We start from the raw sequence: 18,537 nt of genomic DNA on the forward strand, positions 1-18,537 counted from the left end.
AATATTTCACTGACAAAAAAAAAAAAAAACACTGCAGCTTTCCACGTCACAACGTCGAAAGTTAACGTTGGTTTTAGTGCGATTTTTTTTTTTCAGGATCACATCCATTCTCTGCTCCACCTGTAGCTCCGCCCACTGCCCCGCCCATATCGCTTTCTTCTCTTTTAATTCTATGAATGATGGATGAGTGAAAATCACGTCCTTCGATTTTATTTTCCTTGTATGAACTTGAGATATAGCTGAGTAAAAATGGTGAATATTATCAGCTTAATGTTGTGAAAGTGTTGTGATGTCACTCGTTTCGTGTGAAGATGAAGTTAATGCGTGTGAATTTAAAGAGATGCGTCTGAAATTATGCATTATGAATGATATATTACGATTAAGTATTAAAATATTCATGCTCATCCACAGCAGATGTCTTCACCATGAAGTGTGTGAGAACTGTGAGGTATCAGCTGAGTGTGTGTGTGTGTGTGAGTGTGTGTGTGTGTGTTTTCTATAATCTCCGTGTCTGCCTCAGTCCTCTCTCTCCAGCTCTGACCTCCTGGACTCGCTGTCTCCGGAGGACGAACAGAGAGAGAGGGAGAAGGGGAAGGACGAGCCGGACTCATTCCCTCCCAGATCTCTCGACAACACCAGGAAGATGCCCAAGGCACTGCCCATCATCACAGTAAGCCCCTCCCCCTCCTCCTAGCCACACCCACCTGTCCTCAACCTCACCTTGTGACATGTTCCTCTCCTTTGCATGCATTCCCTGATCCCACCACAAAGGGGCGACCTTAACCAAAACACACACACACACACACACAGAGACTGAGGCCCTACACACCGACGATGCTCAGGAGATCAGCAGACCAACGAGTGTGTTTGTTTGTGGAACGTGATGTTCTAAACCCCATGTGGATTTGTTCTCTACAGGCTCCTGAGAAGTCCTCCAAACCCTCATCTCTGACCACAACTCCAGGTGCCGCTGCCCTCAGGCCTCACTCTCCCTCCATTGAGGCCAAGATGAAGAGCGAGCAAGGTTCCACCGTGCTGGAGGAGCTCAGAGCTCAACTACGAGAGCTGAGGGCCACCGTGGAGCTGATGAAGAGCCAGCACAAGTAGGGATGAAGCAACGGAGATGTTTAGAGAGAGAGAGGGAGAGGGAGATGGAAGGGCAAGTCAGGAGGAAGTGATGTTTGGAGGGATGAAGATACTTAAAAGGATGCAGAGATGTTTCAAAGAAGGAAGAGTATGGAGATGTGTGAAAGAAGTTCTGGAGAAGTTTATAAGGGGGGATGGAGAAGTTTGGAAGGGAGAGGAAGATGTTTTATAGACATGGAGACATTTGGAAGGAGGGAGACGTTCAGAAAGAGGATGAAGACAATTGGAAGAGGAAAGAAAGAAGTATGGAAGTAGGAGAAGAGGGAGATGTTTATAAGGAGAGAAAGAAACATTTGGAAAGAGGAGGTAGATGGATGGAGATGTTTTGGGACAATTTGGAATTAGAGGGTACATTTTCATATAAGAGGGAGATGTTTGGAAGGAGGGATTGAGAGATTTGGAAGGGGAGGGAGATCAGAAGAGGGAAGCAGAAGATGTTTGCAAGAAGAGGTAAGTAAGTGGAAGGAGTGATGGAGAAAAGAGGAAAGGAGATGTTTGGAAGGAGGAGGAAGACATTTGGAAGAGGAAAGAGGCAGTTGCAGAGAGTTGGTAGATGTTTGGAGTCTTTCTGAGAGAGATGCAACCTAACCCTAGGGAGATATTTGGAAGAGGATGGAGATTATCCAAAGAGAGAAGCAGACTTTTGGAAGGGAGCGGAATGGCATTTGGAATGAGGGATGGAGAAATTTGGAATGGGGAAAGAGATGTTTAGTAGAAGTGAGGGAGACGTTTGAAAGATTTTTTTTTAATTATCCAACATTAATTCCATCAGTATTCCTTCAGTATTCCTTCAGTATTCCTTCAGTATTCCTTCAGTATTCCTTGCTCCTGACTTGTTTATTCCACTGGATTTTTTCTGTTTTTCCCAGACAAGAGATGAAACAGCTTGTGAGCGAACTAGACGAGGAGAAAAAGATCCGCTTATCCCTGCAGGTGAGCGGGAAACAGTACGGCCTCCTGTGGAATTATTTTCCCATGCAAATAAAAAATGCAGTGTGTTTATATGAAGCACAAAGAACCCACTGAGTGTAAATTATAACATACACACACTATATACAGAACCCACTGAGTAAAATGTAAAGAACCGTTGAGGATTTTGTGAGAAATCCTAAAGATCTAAAGATCTTCTGGCATGGATCTCAAGAAGAAACTGGAATGTTGTGAGGTGGAGAACGTGTGTGTGTGTAATTTTTTTCCTGCTGTCTGTGTGTTTCAGATGGATGTCGAGAACATAAAGAAGGTTCTGTCCAAATGAACGCACGTGATGCGGAAGTGGTTGAGGTTGGAAGGCAGAAACTCCGAACGCCTGGCAGACGGATTTGTGCCAAAAGAGAAAAAGAACAAAAAACACGCAAGAAGAACAGCAGCATAGAGAAAACAAACGAATGCTTCCCTCACTTCCAGATTATTTTTTATTTTATTATTTTCCATCGTGTTGAGGAGGAACCCATCTTCTCCCGGTACTGCGTTCCATCGAGCGACTCGACACTTTAAGCGACGTGAAGGAGAACCCGCTGCGTTTGCCTTCAGTACGGTTCACTTTAAGTTCTTTTCTTTGCCTTTACCTTCGTGGCCTTTCTTTTTATTTTCCTCGTCGTTATCCGTGCGGCTGTCGCTCTCCTCTCGCCCACGCTGAGGCCTTCTTTATTTCTAATAAAATCATGTCTTTTCTTTCTGACTTTCATCTGCGATAAGGAGAAAATGCACATTTTGTTTTCTTGATGCTGTTTCTTCTTTTGAGAAAGTCTTATATAAACTTTTATATTTTAATGTACGGAAAATGCATTTATGTGTGCAAATTTTATTAAAAAAGAATATTCCAAAATAATCTGTGCCTCAGGTTTCATTCATCTGTCTCCCCATCTCTATCTGTCTGTCTGTCTCTATCTGTCTGTCTGTCTCTATCTGTCTGTCTCTATCTGTCTGTCTGTCTCTACCTGTCTGTCTCTATCTATCTGTCTGTCTCTATCTATCTGTCTCTATCTATCTGTCTCTATCTGTCTGTCTGTCTCTATCTATCTGTCTCTATTTTTCTGTCTCTATTTTTCTGTCTGTCTGTTATTCTATCTCTATTTGTATGTCTCTCTCTCAATCTCTCTCTCTCTCTCTCTCTCTGTCTGTGGCTATACTATTTCTGTTTATCTGTCTTTGTCTGTCTGTCTGTTTCTATTTTTTTTCTATCTATTAATGAATCTTTGTCTCTATCTGTCTCTATCTATGTCTTTCAGTGTGTTTGTCTCTATATGTCTGTCTATCTATCTATCTATCTATCTCTATCTGTCTATCTGTCTGTCTGCCTGTTTCTCTCAGAATGATCTCAGAATGACCAGAAACATCAGAAACCCGTCAGTCTCTTGTCATTTTGAGAGATTTTGGCTATTCTGCATGAGAAATTGCCAAGAAACTGAAGATTTCTGACAAAGATGTGTACCAGTCCCTTCACAGAACATCACAAACTGCCTCTAACCAGGATAGAAAGAGAAGAGCGAGGCTCCGGTGCACAACTGAGCTGGAGGATAAATACATCAGAGTCTCTAGTTTGAGAAACAGAAACAGACACCTCACAGGTCCTGAGCTAACAGCTTTATTAAACATTACCCACAAAACACCAGCCTCATCTTCAGCAGTGAAGAGGCGACTCCGGGGTGCTGGCCGTCCAGGCAGAGTTTCAAAGATAAAGCCATATCTGTGACTAGCTAAAGCGAGGAGAAGGTTAATATGGGCAAAAGAACCCAGACACTGGACAGAGGATGACTGGATAAGAGTGTTATGGACAGATGAATCTGAGGTGTTTTTGGATCACAGAGAAGAAGATTTATGAGGCACAGAACAAATGAAAAGATGCAGGATTAGTGCATGATGCTATCTGGAGGAGGAAATGTGATGGTCTGAGGGTGCTTTGGTGCAGGTAATGTGGGAAATGTGTACAGGGACAAAGTAATCATAAACAAGGAAGGTTATCACTCCATTCCGCAACGCCATGCAGAACCTGTGGATGGCGCTTTACTGGAGTCGGTTTCATCCTACAACAGAGCAGGAGTGAAATTTCTGCAGTTTACCTCAATGAACTGACAGAAGACCGAAACTCTGCAAGGCTGGAATTACTGCAAATCGAGGATTGTTTCATGAAAGCAAAGTTTGAAGCGCTAAATTCTTATTTCATGCAGAAATCATTATCTCTAACCTTGTCAATATCTTGACTATATTTTTTTATTCATTTTGCAACTTGAAACACATTAAAGGTCAGATATAGCTGTAGGTACGGTTAATATTTTTGGTTGAGGTCAATCAAAGTTCACGGAATGGACACTGCTGTTATATCACCCAGTCTATAAATCTCACCACACACACACACACACACACACACACACACACACATTGTAAAAAAACACATTTCGTTGAATCTTTAACCCCTGACTGCTCTTTATAGTATTAGCTGTGTTTAATGTGCTTCCTGCAGGTGTGTGTGTGTGTTCCTGCAGAGCGTCTGAGGAACGGAGAGATGGAGAAGCTCCAGGAAGGAGAAACATGAGCTCAGAACCTGAGTAACAGAACACTCTAGAACATTCAGGCGTTACATAAAGAGGTGTGGACCAGGAATGGAGGAAACATGAGCGGTATAAGATCATAGTCATAAAAAAGTATTTTAATTAAAGCGAACTAGGAGTGTCAGATAAAAATAAACATCTAAAGTAGAACCAAGATTCTTTAGCTGACATGCAAAAACCTAAGAATATACAGAAACTCAAAAAGTGTCTCCACAGCATTACACGCTCGCTGGGGTGCCAATAGTTTCTCTCTGTATTAAAAAACCATCCATACTACTATTTGACCAGTGCACCTTTAATAGCTATTACACCAAAGTGCGGTAGAATTCTGGATTGTGATTGGTCAGAAGGTGTTGATTAATGTTCTATAACAGCAGCTCTGACAGTAGCGCAGGTTTATATTAATGCGCTTGTTCTAATAGGTTATCGTTTCTATAGTAACAGCTCATTCACATAAACAGATTTTAATAACTCATTGATATGGTGAAGTTTTCTTAAAGTAAGGAGATGTTTATTTAACTCCTTATTTATGGAAGGAGTCTCCAGTGTCAGAGGTGAAGCTGTAACTGTAAGTTTTCCGACGTCTTCAGGACAGAGGAGTTTACGCTTCTTTGCGGTTTCTCAGTAACACGCGTAACAAGCTGCGTTTTATTTATTTTGTTTGTTTTATTAAACAAAACAGGCTGTGAGGAAACGACTGTTTATAGCTGCTATAACGTAAGCGACAACTCGTTTCGTCGAATTTCAACAACATTAAATGTAACTATAAATGGACAAAAAAGTTGAAAAATTGTGGGATAATAACAGTAACTCTGCTTCATCACACCACTAGGTCGTTTCTTATTTTCTGGTAACACACACACACACACACACACACACACACAAGGTGTTTTATTACTTACCTAACGCTGATGTCAAGTGTTCCAGAGAAGCCTGAAAGAAGAAGCTTGGTTTCTATCGTCTGTGTAAACACACTCAGTCATGTCAGAGGAAACAGCAGGAGGAGCCATGGAGAGGATCACACACACACACACACACACACATCTTTTTAGCACCCGTGCAGCTCAGTGGTGTTGAGTCGCAGTGTCTCCACCTCGGCATGTTCACCTCTGCGCTCTCACGCTTCTAGATTGTTCTGGACTTTTGGAGACTTTTGAGGACTTTCAGGTCGGATGAGGCAGAAATAAACTTCCTGACTGACCATGACAAGCGTTTTATATTTAGCTGCCGGACTTTACAGAGTGAGGAGAGAAGAGGGGAAGTGAGAGTGAGAGAGAGAGAGAGAGAGAGAGAGAGATTTTTACTGGAATATCTGCGGAAACTCGCGTGCAAACGGATCCACAGGAGCAGGTAAGTGCAGGTTCGGGTTTGAGGACACTTCACGTCATGCATTACTAACTTTTATTTTTTTAATCTTCTGAAGTATTGTGTGTGTGCGCGCGTGTGTGTGTGTGTGTGTGTGCGTGCAAAGCATTGCAATACGCTTCCTACTAATTGCACAATTGTGTGTAATTGTCACTGCAGTGCCACAGACGCCAGAGGAGCGGATCAGAGACACGCTTCATGGTCAGTGGTCAGGGATGAGAGCTGATCTGATGAGCAGGAGGTCTGTGCGCTGCGGGGACTCGAGCGCGCGCACCGGGCCTCCACCCGCACCCTGCGCTCATTAGAGGCCAGGTACTAACCACACCCTGCCACAGCTCTTTACTTCCCCAAGGCCACTCACGTCGAGGTGAAAGCTAAGCTGCTGCAAGTGTGCATCAGTAGAGCGATTCTGCTTTCCAGGTTTCATATAAAAACTTCTACTGTCTTCCAGTAGGAAAATGATGCAATGCGTTATTAAATAGAACCCAAAAAAACCCTGCACATGAGCATATATTGTCTTTTTATTTTTTATAAAACTAGTGCAAAACTATTTAAAATATTCCAAAAGACCAACAAAGCAGTGAAGAATTTTATGGAAGTGCTTCCTGAGAAAAACTGACCTGCCCAAAGTGCATCTGTATAAGAATAATGTGTAGCCTGTTACAGGTTTCATTTAAAAAATACATCATTAAATATGCATTAATTTAAATATCATAAAAATTCATGCTTCAACATGTGGACAGTTTGTCAAAATATTATTTATAGAACAGTTTATTCACAAAACATGTCCAAGTTTTGGACTTTTTATGGATAAAGAGCCACTTTAAATCGAAACTAACTAAAATACTCGAAACACCATGACTGTGAAATTTGAGGATTGTGAAGCGTTGTGGATGCTCCTTCTGAGAAGAATGACTTTAAATTAATGAGAAAAAAATAGTTTCAGACACCAACGAACACCTGAAACTCCGTTTTATTAAAGATCGATTTTGTTTTAATTCTGAAATCAGCTGCATCATGTGACTTTCCTAAACTGCATACATTGTGTACATCCAGAATATTACTAAAAAAAAACAAAGGGTTAGTTCAAAAATTATATCTTCTATAATTTTGGTCACAATATTGAAATATTTTAGACCTGAATGTGAACAATTTGTTTATAAACAGTTATCAATTAATTTCTAAACACACTGGAAGTTTTCTTTTTTTAATGAAAGTTTTAATGTTTTATCCTTTTTTTTTACTCAGATATTCATACACATGGACAAGCCATTTACTTCTTTTATTAAAAAAAAAAATGTATCACACCATGTGCAATTTTGAGTAATAAAACCACCTAAAGAATCGGGATGTGTTTTTAATGTTTAAAATGTATGCATGAAAGGGTTAAACGTATTTATATTTTTGTGTAAGAATGAAATAAATATTGTGTTATAACCTGTTTTGCATGTGCTTTAATTTATAGAGAACCAGGAACGAACCACACACACACACACACACATACACACACACACACACTTCTTGCGCTGTGATGGAGGCCTCCAGCCAGGCGGCGGCGGAGGCAGGTGGAGATCATGCAGCCAGCGTGACGGTGGCGGCGGCGGAGAGAGCGGACGTCCCGAGTCCGAGTCTGGTGTCCAAGCAGCGCAGTCTGCGTGCCGTGTACGTGCTGAACGACGGGCTGAAGGCGGTGGCGGCGAACAGCCCCGAGTCCGGAGCGTTACAGTGCCTGCAGCGAGCCTGCGACGCCGAGAGCGCCATCCTCACCACCGTCACGTTCGGCAGGCTGGACTTCGGCGAGACGTCAGTGCTGGACACCTTCTACGACGCAGGTGAGTTTTAAATCTGTTTTTTTTAATGGAAGGGCCTCATGAACACCTCAAAAACACATCGTACACAAAAACACCACCAGCAGACGCTTTTCATGTCTTATGACATATAACTCGTGTCACTAAGGTGCTTTTGACACGTCAGATGGATACGCGTGAAAAGTAGGTTACAGACAAGATCGCTTTTAATGATCCATTTATGACACACCACAAGCACCTTAATGACTCACAATGTGTTTCATAAAGCAGGATAAATGCATACTTGTGGCTTTTGTGTGTGTATTAAAAGGACAAGAAGTGTTTTGAGACGTTTATGGCCCTTTGTGTGCTCCATATTTATTTAACTGCCACTGGATGAGCCAGTTGTTGGTCGTGGTATGTGAGCGTGCCTGCCCCGACGTGCACGTGTACGGTGTAACCGAAAGCACATTTCCAGAGAAGCTCTCTCACTTCATGGGACACTTTTTTTTTCCCATCATGATTCATACACACCCACGTGTGTAAGTCATGTCTGCTAATAATCGCCTCACACTCTCTCCAGGGAAAAGTAACTATAATGAAGGCTCCATAGACTCGTCATATTCTTTGAATCATTGTGATAATTTGCAGAAGAAAACTTCTGACATGAAGATTTTCTGAATAGGATACAGTTTTATGAGAACACAAACATTATAGATTATAAATTATTTCTAATAGAAAGACGTCGTCTCTGGTCACGACACCACAAACTAACTATTTACAGATTTATAAAGTTCTAAAGTTCTGTTCATAAAGTTTTTTTTCCTTCTTCCAGCTGGGTGTAACTTTCATTTGAATCTCATGATTATGATCAGTCATGACTGTTATCATGATGTTCTTTAAAACCAATAAAAAAACCTCCACTTTCACGTTTTTTTTTCCTCGGAAAGTGCCTCGAGGTGAATGCTTCCTGAATTAACCCTGATTTCATCAGGTCTCCTAGTGGAACCTTTTTCTTTCAGTTTGCATTTTCAGACCTGTGACTGTGGGATTGTGTGGAATTTTAGAGCAGAGAAAACACTAAGAGTGTGTGTGTGAGACGTACAGACGGAGTCCAGGATCCGTTCCAGGTGAACGATTCCCACGCAGTCAGATGTTAATATGAAGTCTAGATTTTGGCCAGAGTGAAAATCCTCCTAGATTTTTAAGAGTGTAGAAGTTAATATACAGCGTGTCGCAAAAGTCTCCACACACGGGGGTCTGTGTTTGCCAGCGCCAGGTCTCTTTGCTTTCGTCAGTGGATGTTCGTGGACGTCCGCTTCTCAGATGGTCTGCAACATTTGCCGTGTTTTTGAATTTGTTAATAAGTTTGGCGACAGTGTCGTGTGTGATGTGCTCGCCAGTGTCAAAGGCATTCTTCAGAGCTATTTTGGAAGACATTTTACTAAAAAAAAAAGTGCTAATTTCTCCTATGTATGGACACTTTTGGGACACAATGTAGACTAAAAACGGACATACAGTATATTTATGGATCACATCAGGGCATAAAATCATAGAAGCTCATCTGCAGATGTTTTTGGTCACTTGGTGCTCAGTGAGTTTGTAAACGAGCTCCGTTTCAGTCCCGGAGACTGAACACACCTCATCCAGATCATCCAGGACTGCATACGTCTGAGATAGATATATCTGAACGCTGGATAAATCTTCATGTAAGGTTTATTTCCAGCTAATCAAGTCCTTCAGAAGTATCTGATGATCAGATATCAGGGCGAGTTCTGAATCTAGTGTGTATGTGCTTGTTTGACTTTCTCTGCAAAACCTCAATAGCTTGCTGCTTTTTGCTGAAAAAAAAACCCATGAAGCTATTTATCATATTATTTATTACTAATAAACTGTAACTGAAACCAGTCCAGATGTTGATCCTGAGAAGGTTTCCAGCAGACCAAAGAAAAAATACTCTAGCTGATAAACTGGTGGGAAAAAAACTGTGGCTGTAGTTCAAGGACTGCAGTTTTCTAGACGTGAACCATCGCAGATTCGGGAGCAGATCCTCTGTTCCAGCTTATCCAGTCATACATTTTATAATCAATTATTTTTAGCTGAAGTTCATCGAGCCAGAGAGAGGCAGAGAAATCAGAAAGGGAAAATAAAAGATCAATTATTTTCTGCACTGATTAGTGAAGTGACAGGTTGACGTGTTATAAACGTGAAGTGCAAGTTATTCAGTCATGTGAAGCGTTTATCTAGATATAAAAAAAAAAAATCAGGAAATTTATTAAACTTGAATTTTAGAAATTTTAGTTGCTCTTGCCTTAAACTCTGAAATCCTCGTGTAGTGTCAGTGCTGATAAACAGAAGTGTACCTTTTTTTTTTTAAAGAGCACTGAGGAATTTTTAATTTCACGAGTAACTGATTAATGACTTCACTTAAAGAAGATCTTTTCAGATCTTTTTTTTTTTCTTTTTGGTGAGGGAAGTGCCTCAGTGCCACAGTTCCACAGGAAGTGTGTGTTTCTGTTACTGAGATCTTTGATTAATTAGATAAAACTACAGAAATACTAGCTCGTTGTCTATATGTTGTTAATGTCGCTGTCATGTTGATTGCAGACCCACAGCTAATTATGTGTTAGCTAATTATGATGCCTGATTAATGCTTTACACATCTGTGCAGTGGGGCGTACTGTCACGTTGGTCGGTTTGTGTATAAACATTTTTTTTTTGCGTGAAAAGAACTCATTTTCATCGTGACACACACTGCAGAAGCCTTAAAGCTTTGAGGCAGATCACTTGCTTTTATATTTTTCTTTAAATGAAACTGGAAACTAGATGTAGAAATATCTAGCACTTGACAGATTGTCATATTTTCAAACCTGCAACACTGCTGCGAAACTGCTGGAAAACATTATCCCCAAGTTTCCATTTCTTCATTTCTTTTGTCATTCGTGTGAATTAATGTGGATGTGTGCGTAAAATTCCTAGAACTGCACGGACTAATAGTGTTGTGTATCTGTTTCACATTACAAACACACACACACACACACACACATGCACACTGTGTTTACAGACATTGCGGTGGTGGACATGAGTGATGTGTTCCGGCAGCCGTCCCTCTTTTATCATCTGGGAGTTCGTGAGAGCTTCGACATGGCAAACAACGTCATCCTGTACCATGACACCGACCCTGACACGGCACAGTCTCTGAAGGTGAACGCACACACACACACACACACACACACACACACACACTCAATACAACACTGTTTAGAGCCATTGTTTACAAAAACTTTAAAAATAAACATACAAGATTCCGAGAATAATGGTGTAATATTTTGTGAAAAAGTCCTAATATCTGATATAAAAAAGTGGCAATACTTCGAGAATAAAGTCATACAACAAAATGGTAGCCATGCTGTAACGTTCATGTGTTGAGGATTTGGTGAAGTTATACTTTATTATTATTTTTATAAGTAAAGAAATACTTAATCTTCTGCTGCATCGGCACCATTTTCTTATTAGTGTCAGAACTTTCAAAGAAATTGTGTTTATTTAGAAGAAAGAAGTGCACGAACTTGGAGGAAATGATCTTTTGTAGGAGAAATCGCAGGCACTGGTCGCCTTTAAGGCTGTCGATGGTCACATCTGCGGCGTAACAGCTGGAATTCCGGCACACTCAGTACATCAACATCTGTATTGCTGTAATACAGCAACATCTGTAAAAAAATTCTCCTTTCTCGTAAAGATATATAGAGAATATATATTATTTATAAGAATAAAGAGACTCTGGTGAAGGAACGACTGTTTACAGCTGCTATAACGTAAGTGACTAGAGGAACTAACCTGTTTGATGGACATTCCTCAATGGATAAAAAGTATGACGTGTCGTTCTTTAATAATTAAAAATTGTGATTTAAAAGGAATTTGTGATTATTCCTGTGATGGAAGGGGAATAAACCACTTACAGGATGTGCAGTTATAGGAAAGGTTGATTATTTTCCTGTAGCAGCATGCTCCAAGCGCTTTATTCCGTACGTATTTAAGCATTTAAGTGTGTGTGTGTGTGTGTGTGTGTGTGTGTATACAGAGCTAATGCAAACTTCAGCAGCGTTAAATATCAAAGCCGTAAAGATAACCGGTGTTTGAGAGACTAGCGCCCCCTAGTGCCCAGCGCTGTGTTTAATGGTCATCACATATAGAATATTTTATATTTTAGACGAGTATTTCCTAATTTTATCATCGCTAAGTGAGTACACAGAGTCGGCTCGGGTTTGTAGTGTGAGTGAGGAAGTCTCGCTGTAGCTCATTACACACATTCCTGACATCTCAGTGAACCATGGAGGCTATTTCCAGCTCGTGGAAGCGTTTCGCTCTGCTCGTGATCATAGATCTGCTCTTGCTTAAGAATGGCTTGGACAAAAATAAAGACGCCTTTGGCTCGTTCATGGCTTTGCTCCAGTGAACATGTTTAATCTGATATCAGAAGAAGCATAAACAAAATTTATGATATGTGATGAGTAATTCACTCATTTCTTTCTTCTTTTTCTTTTTTTTCTTCTTTCTTGAAGGATATGGTGGCCCAGAAAAACACAGTAAGTATCAAATCGTAATGGATTTGCATCATTTGCTTCATTTTACCCTCATTAAAAATGCCACGGTCTATGAATATACATAAGTATGCAAATTAGCAAACACCACTGTGACCTCCTGCCATTCGTAATAGCTAACATTAGCTAACTAATCTGGCGGGTTAGCCAGCTGCTAGTAAACTAGTTAACGCTGGTGTGATTTCAGCTCCAGAGTTTTGATTAACATCGTAATATTAATGCAGTTAGCTAGCTAGCTAAAGCACACAGGTTCTGTGGTTTAGAAGTTTCCAGGTACCACGTTGTCACGCTTTTTCTTCCTCTAATATTTTGCATGTTTAGATTTTTCCAAAGCCATGGAGCTTGTGTAGTGACATCACAACATGAGATTTGCATAGCCACGCCCCCAAATAAAGTGCTGAAATAGAAAATGAAACAAAATATGACTTTTAATTCCAAAACTTAAACTCAGAGTCAGTGTCCAAAACAAGGTTAAATGTTTAAACATTGTGTTTTTAATTCAGGGTTAAATATAAGTAACATAATTAGTTTAATTTACATCATTTAGTGATAATATGTGACGGGAGTTCTGTGATTTAATTCCGTGTCTACTGTCATGAGGATAAATTAAGAAGTCTCGCTGTGTTGCGAGCTCTGGGGCTATTTCTGGAGCTTTGTTGTCGGATCCTGTACACTTTGTGTTATTTATTGCTGCATGACAACACGTGAAAATAAGCTCCAAGGCTGAAACAGCATGTGAGCTACTCACAGAGTCTGAGCTGCTTCCTCTGTCTCTCCTACGGCTTATTCATAAACTGTACATGGAGTTCAGAGAAAGGTGAAGAGCGTTGTAGTGTTTACAGTTAAAATCTGCTCTCTGATTGGTCAGAAGGTGTTGATTAGTTTTCTATAACAGCAGCTCTGACAGTAGCGCAGGTTTATATTAATGCGCTCGTTCTGATACGTTATCGTTTCTGTAGTAACAGCTCAGTCACAGTTTAAAAAAAGTTAATATGGTGAAGTTTTAGTTTAGTTAAACTAAGGAAACGTTTATGTAACATTGATGGAAGGAGTCTCCAGTGTCAGCGCTTTGTAACAGTCAGAGGTAAAGCTGTAACTTAAAGTTTTCCGACATCTTCAGGACAAAGTTGTTTGCGCTTCTTTGCGGTTTCTCTGTAACACGATAAGCTGCGTTTTTTGTCTTATTAACTACATGAGAGAATAAAGAGAGGCTGGTGAGGGAACGAGTGTTTATAGCTGCTATAACGTAAGTGACAACAGGAACTAACTTAATTAAAATGTAACTATAAACAGATAAAAAGAATGACGTGTCATACTTTAATAAGTAAAAATTGTAATTGTTGGTGAAATGCTGTGGTGTGAGAGGAATAAAACACTAGGGGACGTGCTGTTATGGGAAAATAATCAACTTCAGGGTGTAACAGTAACTCCGCCCCTTCAGTGTTTTACTGTTTAATTCCTTATTTCCTTATGAAATTTATGAAACGAAACTGTTCTGTAAACAGTATAGTACATTTGATTTAAAAGTAAGTGCAGGCTGTGAGTGCGCTCTCTCTCTCTCTCGCTCTCTCTCTCTCTCTCTCTCTCTCGGTGACTTTCCCTCGCTGTGGCGAGCGTGAAACAGAAGCAGAGGGCTGCTGGATTAGCGTATGTCTTTAAATAGCGCTCTTAACCAGCGAGTCCAGCTGCTCTGTGCAGAACTCGACCTTGAGACAGAAGTTTAAATCTCTTAAACATCTCCATTCTCTACTGCTGAAGACGCTGTCGATACCACGTCCAGTGTCATTATCAGGTGGATATTAGCAGAAAGGGGCGAAAGTCATAGGAAAAAAATTAACGAATTGCAATATCACAACATTGTTCGTAAAAACGTAACGTAATGTAACAGAATATGAAGAATATGTAAAGTAGGTCACATAAAAACAACAGCAGCCACCAAACCTACTAGTCTTACCTTTATATCTGTCTCACCTGTTTTACCTCTCCCACCTGTATGTCTGTGCACCTGTCTCACCTGCTGTCAGAGCTGCTGTTACAGAAAATCACCATGTACCTGTCTCACCTGTCTCCCCTGTGTACCTCTCTCACCTGTCTCCCCTGTGTACCTGTCTCACCCGTGTACCTCTCTTACCTGTCTCCCCTGTGTACCTGTCTCACCTGTGTACCTCTATCACCTGTCTCCCCTGTGTACCTGTCTCACCCGTGTACCTCTCTCACCTGTGTACCTCTCTCACCTGTCTCACCTGTGTACCTGTCTCACCTGTGTACCTCTCTCACCTGTCTCACCTGTGTACCTGTCTCACCTGTGTACCTCTATCACCTGTCTCCCCTGTGTACCTGTCTCACCTGTGTACGTCTCTCACCTGTTTTACCTCTCCCACCTGTATATCTGTGTACCTGTCTCATCTCCTGTCAGAGCTGCTGTTACAGAAAATCACCATGTACCTGTCTCCCCTGTGTACGTGTCTCACCCGTGTACCTTTCTCACCTGTCTCACCTGTGTACCTGTCTCACCATGTACCTGTCTCACCATGTACCTCTCTCACCTGTATATCTGTGTACCTGTCTCACCATGTACCTGTCTCACCATGTATCTCTCTCACCTGTGTCACCTGTATACCTGTCTCACCTGTGTGTCTCTGACTGTGTGTATTTACTCACTGACTGAATTCTCCCCCTCATGCTTACTCTTCATTCTGTATATCAGTTTCCTGCATTTCTCTTTTTTCAGGTTTTTTCTCTTTGCATGTCTTTGTATTCTTAATCCTTGTATTTCTCATTTATCTTGTCTTTCTCTTTCTCTGTTTCTCTTTCCCTCTGTTTCTGTCTCTCTTCCCTCTCGCTCTCGTGTGTATTATGTGGAGTAGGCTTCACGGCCCGTTACTCTGGGCTTCCCCTGGGTGCAGTTACCTCCTGAGTACCGCGGCTCGGGTCTGAGGAATAAAGTAGGTAGTGAGGCAGTGAGTGAGTGTGTTACTGTCGGATAGACAGAAGAGACGGAAAATCATCCTGCACCTGAAAATACTGAAAATACTGAAAATGCTAACACGGCTAACGGTGGTCAGGAAGGAACAATAATAATAATAATAATAAATAAATAAATAATATTTCAGCTGATGATGAATTATTTTTGTGTATTTTATGTCACTTCCCTAAAAAAGGAATAACACTAGTGTAAAAATTCACACATGGCCATTTATTAACACTAATTGTGTAGAAAAATGATATGTTTGCCTTTTCATGTGTCATATTTGCATAGCCCCTCCCACTTTCTATTCCTTGACCATGTTTGGAAGAACTTCACCTTTAATTTTGTCTATTATCTTTCCTACAAAAGTCTCAGGGTTTTGTTTGCGGAGCTCACTCATCTGTCCTGTGCTGTTCCAGGCCTCCAGTGGGAATTATTACTTTATCCCGTACGTGATGACGCCCAGCAACGAGTACATCTGCTGTGAGAACGTGGCCCAGCGGCGGGCGTCGGAGTACATGCAGCCCAGCTGGGACAACCTGCTCGGACCTCTGTGCGTGCCGCTGGTGGACCGGTTCGCCAGCCTGCTCAAAGACATCCACGTCACGTCCTGGTACAAATATTCAACTCAAACCTTCCCTCTCTCGCTTCACGCGACGTCGTTCGGCTCAGTAACACCAGCTTTAGTCTAGTTTAATAACCGAGAGCTCAGCATGTAGGTGTGTAGTGATTAATGTGTATAAATACACACAGCTGAGTAAAACCTAAATTTATTAGGTTTTAGAAAAATGGTTATTTTATTTTTTAAATTAATACAGACTGAAAACTTATTAAACTTATAATGCTTTTTTACACATCAAAGTGCTGGACTCTCAAAAAGTAATGAAACCTGAAACAGAAACGCAGTTAATAACTTTAAAACTTACAGGAAAATCTATTACAGGAAAGTCAAATAAAATCTAGATTTTTAAAGAGACTAAATCTACTGGAATTTTATTAAAAGGCTAAAAATACTGGCTTCACTTTGAAATTTTACAGGAAGCTCTGTTTTCATGTTGAGGATTTATGTGTATTAATAAATTGTTTGATTATAAATTGTTTATGCTCAAGAAACCAACAAAATAACTAAAATCTCTAAACCTTCATCCTCTTTAAAATACCAGGATTTGCATAAATATACGTAATATACATAAATATGCAAATTGGAAACACCGTCTCTAAGAGACTATTTTAAAATTTAGAAACATTTCTGAGGATTAACTTTTTAAAAAAAAATCACAGTGAGAAAATGACTTTGCATTTTATTTCAAGAACAAAAATGAGGAATGTCAGTAATCTGAGTTATTTTAAAAAAGTTTAAAAATCTTTGTTTTGCTTTGTTTATTTAAATTGTTATAAAGTTTAATCTCAGCGCTGATTATCGCATCATCAGAAAGCTGATCTGGGATCTGTGTCTTGTACAGGAAGTTGTTGAAGATAAACATAAAAAAAAATAAATGTGTATATTTACAGGATGATGATGTGATGTAGATAAAAGTAGAGTTTTTAGATCAGTAGTTTACAGCATTCGCAGTTTCTCCTGAGTTTCTGTTTTGAGTCTCTTTATGAAGCTCTTATGAAGCTCTTATGAAGCTCTTATGAAGCTGTGAGTCAGATTTCAGCTCTGGAGTATTCATGTTATCTCAGTCATGCACAAACACTCTGTCACTGTGTAACAGGAGGCGACTTGTGTCTGTGTGTGTGTGTGTGTGTGTGAGAGTGTGTGTGTGAGTGTGTGTGTGTGTGTGTGTGTACCAGACTCTCTATTCTTATCGCTGATTATCACCTCGGGCGAAAAAGTCGAGAGGCTGTAGAACGCAGCTCAGAGGAACGTCATGTTCTGAATGAAAATAAAGAACAGACTGCCGTCCTGTTTATTTTTATTTCTGTTTTTTTTAAAGTGCTTTTTTCAAAGACACGCTGCTGAATGACATCCGAAAAGCTCGAGACAAGTATCAGGGCGAGGAACTGGCCAAGGAACTGTCTCGAATCAAGCTGCGCATCGACAACACGGAGGTTCTGACGCAGGACATCGTCATGAATCTGCTCTTCTCCTACAGAGACATACAGGTGAGTCGAATTAACGTTATTCACACGCAAAAAAACAACGAATGAAAACCTTCAATCTCATTACAGATTTAATCTCATCATCAGAATCTCTGAATATGCAAATGAGGAATCTCCTGCCAGCGCTTCTGATTAGCTGCTGAGCAAGCTTTATGTCTCACCTGCATTCCTGTCTCACCTGTGTACCTGTCTCATCTGTATACCTGTCTCACCTGTGTACCTGTCTCACCTGTGTACCTGTCTCATCTGTATACCTGTCTCACCTGCATTTCTGTCTCACTTGCATACCTGTCTCACCTGTGTACCTGTCTCACCTGTGTACCTGTCTCATCTGTATACCTGTCTCATCTGTATACCTGTCTCACCTGCATTTCTGTCTCACTTACCTGTGTACTTGTGCTCAGGATTACGATGCCATGGTGAAACTGGTGCAGACGCTGGAGATGTTGCCCACATGTGACCTCGCCAATCAGCCCATGATCCAGTTCCATTACGCCTTTGCCCTCAACAGGTCTCACACACACACACACACACACACACACACACACACACACATGCACACTCACACACACACTCACACTCACACACTCACACACACACACTCACACACTCACACACACTCACACACACACTCACACACACACACACAAAATCACACACACAATCACACACACTCACACACAAACACAAGTGGGAAATGTGTCTGTTTGCTTTATGCTCATTTTAATATTTGTGTGTGTGTGTGTGTGTGTTTGTGTATGTGTGTATGTGTGTGTGTATGTGTGTGTGTGTGTGTGTGTGTGTGTGTGTGTGTGCAGGAGGAACAGTCCAGGTGACAGGGAGCAGGCTCTCCGTGTGATGTTGCAGGTCCTGCAGTCATGTGATCACCCGGCTCCGGACATGTTCTGCCTGTGTGGTCGGATCTATAAGGACTTCTTCCTCGACTCGGAGTGTAAAGACACGAAGAGCCGTGACAACGCCATCCAGTGGTGAGAACAGAACACGCTGCACATGAG

At 40.9% G+C, this 18,537-nt stretch overlaps 2 protein-coding genes across 7 annotated transcripts in view; both read left to right on the forward strand.

Annotated features, from left to right (window-relative positions):
• Positions 1–2,974, forward strand: part of sh3kbp1 (SH3-domain kinase binding protein 1) — a 58,343-nt gene extending 55,369 nt beyond the window's left edge. For all 5 annotated transcript variants that reach the window (XM_034297987.2, XM_034297988.2, XM_034297991.2 and 2 more), the window contains 4 exons: positions 521–670; positions 919–1,103; positions 2,016–2,079; positions 2,363–2,974. In XM_034297987.2, the coding sequence (XP_034153878.1) occupies positions 521–670; positions 919–1,103; positions 2,016–2,079; positions 2,363–2,401 (438 nt within the window). In that variant the 3' untranslated portion in view covers positions 2,402–2,974. The remainder of the gene's footprint in view (positions 1–520; positions 671–918; positions 1,104–2,015; positions 2,080–2,362) is intronic.
• Positions 2,975–3,259: 285 nt separating this feature from the next.
• The window catches only part of map3k15 (mitogen-activated protein kinase kinase kinase 15), a 38,476-nt gene continuing 23,198 nt past the window's right edge, over positions 3,260–18,537 (forward strand). Inside the window, exons 1-10 of one of the 2 annotated variants that reach the window (XM_026937987.3) lie at positions 3,260–6,044; positions 6,219–6,371; positions 7,525–7,891; positions 10,911–11,050; positions 12,409–12,432; positions 15,315–15,392; positions 15,835–16,028; positions 17,356–17,524; positions 17,926–18,032; positions 18,340–18,510. In XM_026937987.3, the coding sequence (XP_026793788.1) occupies positions 7,591–7,891; positions 10,911–11,050; positions 12,409–12,432; positions 15,315–15,392; positions 15,835–16,028; positions 17,356–17,524; positions 17,926–18,032; positions 18,340–18,510 (1,184 nt within the window). In that variant the 5' untranslated portion in view covers positions 3,260–6,044; positions 6,219–6,371; positions 7,525–7,590. The remainder of the gene's footprint in view (positions 6,045–6,218; positions 6,372–7,524; positions 7,892–10,910; positions 11,051–12,408; positions 12,433–15,314; positions 15,393–15,834; positions 16,029–17,355; positions 17,525–17,925; positions 18,033–18,339; positions 18,511–18,537) is intronic. The other variant, XM_026937989.3, reaches the window with a different exon arrangement.

Source organism: Pangasianodon hypophthalmus, chromosome 22, assembly GCF_027358585.1.
Source record: "Pangasianodon hypophthalmus isolate fPanHyp1 chromosome 22, fPanHyp1.pri, whole genome shotgun sequence".
Classification (NCBI taxonomy): Eukaryota; Metazoa; Chordata; class Actinopteri; order Siluriformes; family Pangasiidae; genus Pangasianodon; species Pangasianodon hypophthalmus.